Consider the following 10,794-nt stretch of genomic DNA (forward strand, 5'->3'; position numbering starts at 1 on the left):
CGACCTCACCGGCGCCATCTTTGTCAAATACAGCCAAACACACCATCCACTGATGGCCATATTCCACACCATGAAATTCACATTGAAATAAACTGTTATACTCTCTATTAAGATTTAGAAGGCTCAACCTTCCCATTCCCTGTCACATACATACTAATCAAGAATCACCATTTACAGGACTTCATGTGACTTCATGTGATATATTCTGCCACAGTCATTTGTTCTTGTGTTAAGCTGTAGAAAGCACATTACACTGCATATAGCTGTAGATGGAAGGAAGGTCCTTCTCACACATTGCCTTGTCTCAGATAGCTATGCCTTCAGCCATGACTGGGACTGAAACTGACACAACTTGGGACCTCCATGGCCCTTCACCACACTGACATGGTGCTGGGTACCTCACCTAAGAACATCAGCTGCTAATTGCCAACATACAATAGCTAAAGATATGACCCCAGTAAAAGGAGGTGAGCTTCTCTAGCAGTCGAAAATGTTTCATACACTGATGCACAATTATCTCTTTGAAGAAATAAAGCACTGCATCGAACTCTAGCTGCCTCCAGGGCACAGCTGCATTTTCCCAACCTGTTCCTACAGCCTGTTTTTCAACTGGGACCTGGACTGGCAGTGACCTTCACCATCGTGTGGGTAGGTCGTTGTAGCTCTTCTTGACTGAGCCCAGCCCCAAGGCCTAAAGCCTAACCAGCCCAACCACCTCTTGAACTCCAAGCCTCAGCAACCCTGTCCCAGATTGGGTAACCTGTACCCACCTTTTGAATATCTTGCCCAGCTCAGGTGGTAGAGCAGGTAAGCTACTAACTGGAAGGTTGGCGGTTCAATCCCAGGCTCCACCAGTCTGCATGCCAAATATCCTTGGGAGAGATACTAACCCCATGCTGCTCTCTGATGCATTCATCGGAGTGTGAATGTGCATGAATGTTAGACAGGAAGCACTAAACAGTTTGAAAACGTGCTTGTATGATTGGGTGAATGAATTAGTTGTATAAAGCGCTTTGAGTGCTCAGACAGAGTAGAACAGCGCTATATAAGAAGCAGTCCATTTACCATACTTTGTGCTTAGCAGCTCTAATAAACTGCTAACTGATTGCATATATCTCACTCTGTTGACTTGTGAGCAGTAGAAACACATACCTCTTTGGCAAGTCTGCGAGCTTCATAATAAGGCCTTGCTTTGTCAATGCACGCACCGAGCTGGGAGCCCTGGGCATTGAGCTTCCTGGCAGAATCAGTCAGGATCCTCCTGTAGCTCGACCTGGCGTCCTGAGGGAGCACACGCATAAGATTGCACATTACATTACACACCGTGAGTCTTGACACAACTCACTGTGGCATCTGGGGCTGTGACAGGAAGACAGGAGTCAAGTGTACAAACACTTTGAGTAGGTTAAGCAGGCACCAGAGAAGGGAAAAAGGGGTTTATTGTTATATCCGTGACCTACATTCTAAGTTCTGTGATTGACATTCAATATATCGCTTAAAAAAAAAAAACCCTTTACTAAAACCTTCACCTCAGTTTAGAAACATAACATAGCTGCTAGCGTCCACGCAACACCTCGCAGATAATGGTCAGAGATGCACTTGCTTTTGAACCATGAGCATTTTAAATGTACTTCTGCTATGCTCATAGATTTTCTTTGGATAGGTTACTGGAATTGTTCAGCATCTGCACTCACAGAATTCAGATTAAGACACTGTGGAAGCAAAAAAGAAATATGTGGTCTGAAAGGTTCTGTAGTAGAGCTTTTCCTACCTTAAAATAAGAGAATTTCTAGTTTCTTATGAAAAAACAAGATCCAGCAGTAATCATAGCAGGCTTCATTTTAGCACTTCTTTAAATGTTTCTAATTAGTGTTTAATCAAGCAGTGATCACAGCTTCATAAATGGAACGCAGCTGGAGATTAAAATTATGCCTACGGGACAAAAAACGTACAAAATTACTTGGCAAGGCAAAACAGTTTCAAATGAATGTTATAATTGCTATGGTGTGCAAAGGGTATGTGGAGTTTCAGCCACTCAACCATGCAAGACTTCTGTCCCCCGATCTTTAATCTTTTCTTCACCCTTGCAACAACCATCTAAGTAAATGTGACAAATATGCAAAATATGAGACAAATAGAAGATCCATAAGTGGCCAGTGATATGCTATTCCTGTTGTTGTGGTGTACTGCGATGCCTCAGTAGTCAGCTGATTTATATAAGGGCTTTGACAGGAAGCTGTTCAGCCAGCTGACCACTGTTCTCGAGACGGTCAACCACCTGCTTCAGGCTGGTCAGCACTGTTCTCAGATCTTAAGGCAGTGCTGTTAGAGGGTCAGTCTCATTACAACTGATCTGTGAACAACTTAGGAAACGACTTTATGTAAGCTGTCACACTGCACATCCAATGATCTGTTTTTACACTGAATCATTGCAAAAGGCCTGCATGGATCTACAGATTGATATTAATTTCTTCGACACTCTGAGAGCAATTTGAGCACTTTGAAAAATCTGCAGTGAGTGTGTGCTCGTCATAGAAGGATCAACTACAGGATACCAAGAGGCACAAAGTGTTTGCAGATAAAGACAGACCACAAAGTCACTTGGCTGCTTAGACCACAGACTGGCTGCACAGCAATCATGAAAAGTTTAGAAACTTATTGAACATAAAATCTTGGGTTGTGAACACTGTTCATAAACCTGCTAATGCAATACTACCCATGTGAACTGAGATAACCCAGTTTGATGCTTTCTTCACAGCAAATAAGACAAGTCTCATTTGGATGAAACACGGTGTGCAAATAATGCTTTTAAAGATGCCAAGAATTTAAAATGAACTAAGGCTACGTCCACACGTACCCGGGTACTTTTGAAAACGCAGATTTTTCTGTGCGTTTGCACATATCGTCCACACGTAAACGGCGTTTTCGGTCACTGAAAACGGAGATTTTTAAAAACTCCGGCCAGGGTGGATATTTTTGAAAACTCAGTTTTTGCATTTACGTGTGGACGAGAAAAACGCAGAAAACGCAGCGTCAAAGGTGTGCGCCTTTTTTGACGTCACACTGTGTTTAAATGCTTACATACACACACAGTTACTGTCCCTCCACACATACGACTCGGTTCTGCTTCTATGCCGCAGCTTTGTTTACTTTTTCCCACCGAGGCTTCTAGACTTCTGATTGGCCAACATTTCTACACGGTTAGGAATCTAGCGCCACCTGCTGCTTTGGCATGTTCCTAGCAGAGTTTTCCTTCATTTCTGCCTTTATGTGTGGACGGGATTATTTTTTAAAACGAAAACGGAAAATCTCAGTTTTCAAAATACCCGTGTACGTGTGGACGTAGGCTAAGTAGAATGCAAAAACAGCAGTGCACTCTCACTGATGGCGTCCAATCTGACTTGCTGTGACAAAGTCTGCAAAAAAAAGAAAGCCTGAGAGAAAAGTCTTTACAACCCTAACACACACCGTCACGCAAACGCACACATTAGGGCTGGGTATCGTAACTCACTTCTAGAATCGATTCGATTCGATCCACAATTCGATCGACTCCATTTGAATCAGGGAAACTTTACCTCAGACAGTCAGAAATATTATAATTCTGATCACTTATCAGTTCATATCCATATTTTTATATCTACAAAAAGAAAGCTGACACTTGTGAGACTTTATCAAAGGTGTGAGCATCACAGCAGAGGCCTTTGTGTCAAAGTAACTGAGGATAAAACACAGAAAAACATGAAGGTGATTTTCGTGTCCTGTCTTCTTATAGCAGATAACCTTAATAATACTCTGCAGTAGAACAAAAACAGAAGAAAACCATGAATCAACATTTGAACATTACCTGATGCTGCTGAAGTGACGCAGAGCAAAGTTACAGAGGTTTTATTAGAGACACAGCTGCACAGATGCAATTTTGCATCATTTTAAAAACAGAACAGCAGAAATGAGGCTTTCTTGTCGAAAGTTAAATTTAAAAAGAAAAAAAACAGCAGCCGACAGCGCTGTGCATAACAGTAGACTTGTGCATAATAAGCACGCGAATAATGCAGAAAACAGAGATTTGAGATGGGAAACTGCTCTTGAAGTACACAGAGAGAGAGAGCTGTGCATGAAGTGTGATTTTATCGTGCTGGACGCAAAACAGCAAAAGTCAGAGGGAATTCATGACGATGTTTATGTGAAACGAGACGTGAAGCGTAGTTTGGATCTTCTTTTGCTGCTGGTTCAGTCAACTTTGTTTGGAGAGACAAAACTGTGAGCTGTCAGCTTTCAGCTTTCAGCCCCGATGGCGTGTCCATGTACGTGCCGTCGTGAGAAAGCCGACAGCTCACTGATTCTGATGCGTCAGCCTGTCCGCGCTTTGTGTTTACGTCTTTGTGCAGAATCTGTGTACTGCTCTCATTTACTGTTTTAACTGTTTGCTAGTTTAACACGAGATTCTGGCATTTCTGGCAAAATGAATTAATATTTAAAAATCAATTCAGGGTTTTAATGAATTGATATCACATTATTCAAGCTAGAATCGGAAAATCGATAATCAAAACCCACCCCTAGCACACACACTGAATTATTAAATGACATTTTTCTAGTTCTAGTTTGGCTGACCTAGGCTACTTGTAACTTCTTTTCATATCCAGAAAGAAAGAAAGAAAGAGGTGTCCAGAAGAGAAAAAGAGGGTAAAAGAGGGATGCAATGCTGACAGTCGTGGGGTCACAGCCGTGTTTTGGAACCATTCACCGGTGAGCTGGCACAGTGTAGGGGCTTGCTGCTATGATGCTTGTTAGCTTTCGGTCGCTCGTCGCCCTCCTTCCCTCCTGTGGTTAGCTTACTGGGGGGAACAGCACTGGCGTGGACTGAAGTCTTTTTTACGTTCTGACCCAAATGATGTTTTTTAGAATGAGTTGAAGAGGACTTTCACTGACTTCATGTCTGAGCAAACTTCCACAAGGAAATTATTAAATCTCCGCCAAGGTAACGCAGCACAATTTGTGGTCGAGTTCCGGACTGTGGCAGCCAAACCAGGTTGGCCCAAATAAATGTCTCAGCTGTTTTTCTTCAAGCTTTGAATGACCGGATGATTGATCAGTTAATGTCCGGTGACAAACCATGGTGTCCTTCTCTCTCAGAATTCACAATCTTTTAAAAGAGAGTAAGTAAAATGTATTTATATAGCACTTTTTAAGACAGAAATCTGTTACAAAGTGTTACAGGGGATAAAAAAAACATATCAGAGGGAAGCCAAAAAAATTACACGACCCCCAGAGCATCCGCCAAGGCCAGCTTAGCTTTGAGCCCATGGTAATATATTCTCCTTCGCTCAGCTCCTAATTCCTTGCCCTCTCCTTCAGAGCCCCAGCCTGAACACATTCAGATCAGGCATTGTAGGCTTGAGAGGCTAACCAGTGTGCAAGTATTTTTAATATGGTCACTCGGGACACTTTCTCACTTCCTGTCCTGTGCAGCCAAAGAGCCTGCCCACCTGTAGTTTTGGGCGTACCTGTTGGATTTGGAGGAGACAATCCGAAAAGGCCTGCAAATTGACCATTGATCTTGGCTCAGGTCCCCCTGGCCACCGCTATGTCCCCACAGCTGTTTGTTCTGCTGTGATTTACTTGGCTCAGACCGCCTACCTCGCCTGCCTGTACATCTAAGCTGTTTTTCTTCAAGCTTTGAATTCCACCTCGGGGTGAGCAGAACCATAAGTCTCCTCAGACGCCGTTTCTGGAGGGGCATGTTGGAGAAGGACATCAGGCAGTCTGTTGCAACATGTGCCACCTAAGCCTGAAGCAAACGTAGCACTCGACGCGCGTCAGCCAAAAATCTCAATAAAGGGATGGACAAGGCCAGTAATATCCTGGGGATGGAGTTGGACTCTAAGACGGTGATGGCGTGCTGGGTAGTCACAGGAGCACATCAGCATCAGCAGCATCAGTGAGACATAACCCTTAAAGACGGAGGAAATCAATTCTTGCTCCAGAGAGTATTAGGCCCCATATTAGACAACATCTGGGTCCTTTCTCATCCACGGTAAAATAAATTTTAATTTTAAAATGATCAAATTAATTTTTGATCATTTTCTGGTTTTTGATATCAAGTCTGTGACCCGCTCCTGTTTTGTTCATTTAAGAAATCGCCTCCTGATTAGATTATTGTAATGTTTTCTTCTCCTGTCTGTCAAAGTTTTCTTTAAATCACCTTCAAGTGGTCCAAAATGCTGCACCAAGGCTTTTAACCCACAGTCATAAATTCTCTCGTATCAGTCCATTGTTAAAGTTTCCGGCTGAGTGCAGCAGAAGCCAAATACATTTAATTTGTATAATATACTAGGTTATTTCTAATTGTGCTATTTGTATACATTACATTTATTTTGTTTGTTTTTTTCACTTTTTAATACATGTTATTGCTTAATTCAGTTACTTTTCTTCCTGTTTTGGAGCAACTGTGACCACATCATTTCCGCAGGCATTAATAAAGTGTTCTGATTCTCACTCAGGTAACCAGAAAACTGGCTGCTCGTTACATAGGTCCATACGAGATGGACTCAGTGATCAGCTGTCAGACTCAGGCCGCTCCCGATGCTATGCAGTCAACCCACTTTTCGTGTCTCACATATCAAGCCGGTGCAGTCCAGCACATTGCGCTCTCTGTGTTTCCAGTTTGCACACTTGGATCATCATTGGCTAAGCTCTATTAGGAACCAACTTCCTCTGATGCTGGTCATCCTCACTCACTCTCTGCTTGCCTGCAACTTACCTGTCAGTTGCTGCTGCCCTTACCTTTTGGCCTCCTGGAGTACTATGGATCTCACCTGCCTGGCCTCCTATTCGCTACCACGTACCTCCACTCTGGAAAAGGAGCAGACAGGTCGGACATCCTATTCCACTCATTGCATCACTCAGCCACTCACCCTGAGAACCACCCTGCCCTCTTTCCTTGCTTCGTCCTGCAAACCAGTAAGCCAACCTTCTTTACTCACCTTCACGCTCTGTGAATAACACATCGCTCTCTCTGTTGCAGTAGCTCTCGCTCACTTTGACCTTAGTGATCCCTGTGTTAAATAAAGTTTTTAAAAAAATGAAACGTCAACTTTCAGGTCCAACCAGTACACAGCAGCTGCTCGGCCTTGACTGACTGACAGACAATGCTCAAAGAGCAGTGGAGGAAAACAGAAGACAGTCACAACAGAGGCAGCAGCAGGTGTGTGTTTGTGTGAGGACAGTCAGAATATGCCCCAGTGAAAGCAAAAACAGAGCTGTTTTGGGTTTTTATATTTTCCATTTATCATTAGCCATTTCAAGCAGTATTATAATTGTTACGCTGTTCGGACTTTTTATTTTAGAGCGAGGCATAGTGCACTCTTCATGATGAAGCGTGTACAGTACATGCCCTCTATTTCCTTACACAAATGTGAATACATAAAACTGGATATTTAATCTTAATGTTTTTTTATTTGGCCTACACAGATGTAGAAATAATTACTACATATGTAGTCATTATTATATATTATAACAAAGGTTGGGGGACCAGCGGTCTGTAACACCGTAGTTCAGACCTGGTTAATACATGCTGAGGTGGGTGGTTGGTGATGGGTTTAGCTGTGGGCACGGTCAAAAAACAAACCTCGGGCCAGCACTGGCTTACCGGCCAGTCAAAAGCAGCAGGCAACGTTCTGAGAACAGCAGCAGGCTGCTGCCATTACTATGGGAGCAGCATACCACTGGCCACTTTTGGATCTCAGTACTCCTGAAGATCCAACATCCTGGAGTGGGTGTCCTGGCCAAGGGAACCAAAATGTCCCCCACTTCAGGAAACACAGTAAAGCCAGCCCTCACTATATACGAGGCATTACAGTAACAGAAACTGAGACCAAAGTCCTCTAAAAGCGATCTTCAGTGCCTGTATGAATGGGTGTGAATATGACATGTTGCATAAAGCACTTTGAGTGCTTGAGTAGGTTAGAAAAGCACTATAACCAGTCCATTCACCACATATTGTGTGTGTGCAGGAGACCAGATGGGATGGAAGCAAGGACAAGAGATTAAACGTGGATATGGATAGGGTTAGTGTGGAAGTGCATGAAAACAGTCCTGTGGATATTAAGAGAGTGTCAGACAGCATCATGAGGGGTGATGTTGAATGTTTTCAGTGCGTATGCCCAACAGGTTGGATTTCAGTTAGAAGAGAAAGGAATTTGGAAGTGAGATGGATGAATGGGTGGAGTGTGTCTTCAAGACTGAGAGATTTGTGATTGAAGCAGACTTGAGTGGACTGGGAGATGAAGGTAACACAACTGATGAGGAGGTGTTGGATTGGAGAGTGATGCAGAAGGACAGATGGCAGTGGATTTTGCCAAAAGGATGGAAATAATGGCTGCGGTGAACACTTGATTCAAGAAGAGGGGGGAACATGGGATGATCTATAAGGAGGAGGATACTACACGTTGGACTACATCAGGGGTCCCCAATCCCGGTCCACGAGGGCCAGTGTCCCTGCAGGTTTTAGATGTGTCCTTGATCCATCACAGCTGATTTAAATGGATACATTACCTTCTCAACGTGTCTTGGAGTTCTGCAGAAGCCTGGTAATGAACTAATCATGTGATTCAGGTGTGTTGACACCGGCCCTCGTGGACTGGGACTGAGGACCCCTGGACTACATCCTATGGAGAAGGTGCAATCTGAAAGAGAAGATTGCTAGATGGAGAATGTACCTAGGAAGCATCAAATGTTAGTCTGCAGGATGACTTTGGTCATCAAGAAGTGGAAGCGAGTGAAGGCAGAGGCAAGGAATAAATGGTGGAAGCTGAGGAAAAATGAACGTTGCAGAGATTTCAGGGAAGAGTTAACAGATGACTGGGTAAGTACAGAATGAAGAAAAACAGAGAAACAGACAGGGGAACATTAGTGAGTAAAAGCCTAATGAAATGTTTTCCTTGTGCTTCACAGTGTTAATATATGGAAACCTGTTTGCACAGACTGAGTGACTCTTTGAGCATGGATACTGCTGATTTCAAGTAAAATGTATTCTTCATATTTATCATTTATTTCATGATATATTATATCTTTAGTGTTGGGTAATGTTGAAATTACATTCACCTTAAGATCGCTTTTACTTTGCAATGGGGTCTCGGGTTTTGTTACCCTAATGTACGAACAAAACGCAAAACTACGTGGGGGCTGGGGTGTCCGCAGGTTTACTGTGACCTCCTCACATCCAGCTGCAGCTCCAGCTTGTTGATCTCTTCGCTAGCTTGGTTGAGGTGCTCCAGCTCCTCCTGGAAACACACGGGAAAGACGACGTGTTTTAAAAGCAGAATACAACCAGACAGCTGGAAATATTGTTAGACAGGAGATGGGGTTGACCCAGGCGTCGGTCTGTGTCAGGAGCAGATCGTTGCCATGCACGGTCGGCGTTTATCGTAGTTTTGTTTGGCTCGGGAAATATGACGCATTTGCTAATGCGGGGAGGGAAACGGTTCTTTAGCAACATACCTGAATTCTTGGGTCCAATTCCTCCTCGTATTCCTCTCCGTTTTTAATCTGGCTGTTAGACTCTCCATCATTCCCACAGTCCGCTCCCACTTGCTTTCTCATCGTGGTTCTGCCGTCTCCGCCTTTCGCCTCTTCTCCCGGCGTCTCCTCCCGCAGACCGGCCGGGTTGGGGCTTCCTGCACGCTTCAGAGTTTCACGCGAGGTCCCAGGCTCCATGGGCGGCCCAGTCGTTCGGCTGCTGTGATATTTATTTAACCTCCCGGTACAATAATGTGTCAGTGTTTAGGGCAGTGGAAGGTCGCCCCGCGTGTACTCATACTTTGAGTACGAGTATGTGTACAAACTAGTGATGGGATTTCCGGATCTTTTTAGAGAACCGGCTCTTTCGGCTCGACTCACTAAAAAGACCCGGCTCTTTCGGCTCCCAACCGGCTCTTTAGGTTGTTTTGTTGCTTTAATGAATTTATTATTAACAACAATATAAAATTATGCACAAAATGAATTACTAATGTAAAAAAAAGTGGTTTTATTTATATATGTTTATATATAAATATATGCGGTGGCCCCTAGAGACAAAGCATGTACAAACTACAAAACACATTTCTAGCGTTAACTGAACTTCCAAAACAGAGCTACCTAGATCACTTAAATTACACAATTGAAAGCATAAGTGTATTGTTTGTGTATTTATACACATGCACTCATATATATTCAAATAATTTAAAAAAATGTTCATTTACCTGTTACTACCACACACCAAATCCGGTCGCTGGTACTTGCTGGCTTGCATAGCCAGTAGGTAACAAAAGCTCAACACTGCGCCTAGCATCCTGGAGCACTTCTGTTGTCTTTTGTACGCGTTTTGGAGTTTGTACGTGCTTCGGGGTTTTTACGTGCTTCAGAGTTCGGACGTGCTTTGTCTCTAGGGGCCACCGTAAATATACTTTTATTTATTTACTCCACACAAGGCTCGTGTGCAGAGTGAAGCGGAAAAAAGTGAGAGAAGGAAAAAAAAAACAAAAAACCCCACGGCTCGCGATAAGGAGTCGGCTCTAAGAGCCATTTCGTTCGCGACCGACACATTACTAGTACAAACCAGCGCCTGACTAACGGTAGGCCAGCCAGTCACATTGCACCGACTATGGCACCCCACTACAGCCCACTCTTCCTTCTCCTGGTTTAATTCTTTTCACAATCACAGTAATTTTTTAAAAATTACATTTGTATCATGATATTTAATATACATAGATATAATACTGGGTTAAATGTAACTTGGCTAACAATCTTTTGCGGGTTCAG

The 10,794-nt window shown here is 43.4% G+C and overlaps 1 protein-coding gene across 1 annotated transcript; it reads right to left on the bottom strand.

Moving 5' to 3' along the window:
• Positions 1 to 12: 12 nt before the first annotated feature.
• On the bottom strand, positions 13 to 9,904 carry sh3bp5lb (SH3-binding domain protein 5-like, b). Its single transcript, XM_005944985.3, has 3 exons — positions 9,496 to 9,904; positions 9,216 to 9,278; positions 13 to 1,281 (listed from the first exon to the last, which is right to left on the bottom strand). Exons 1-3 carry the CDS (start codon positions 9,709 to 9,711, stop codon positions 1,117 to 1,119), a joined length of 444 nt encoding a protein of 147 aa, XP_005945047.1. The 5' UTR covers positions 9,712 to 9,904; the 3' UTR covers positions 13 to 1,116.
• Between the last annotated feature and the right edge of the window lie 890 nt (positions 9,905 to 10,794).

The sequence above is a fragment of the Haplochromis burtoni genome, unplaced genomic scaffold (genome assembly GCF_018398535.1).
Source record: "Haplochromis burtoni strain Fernald_Lab_line unplaced genomic scaffold, NCSU_Asbu1 Contig_404, whole genome shotgun sequence".
NCBI lineage: Eukaryota > Metazoa > Chordata > Actinopteri > Cichliformes > Cichlidae > Haplochromis > Haplochromis burtoni.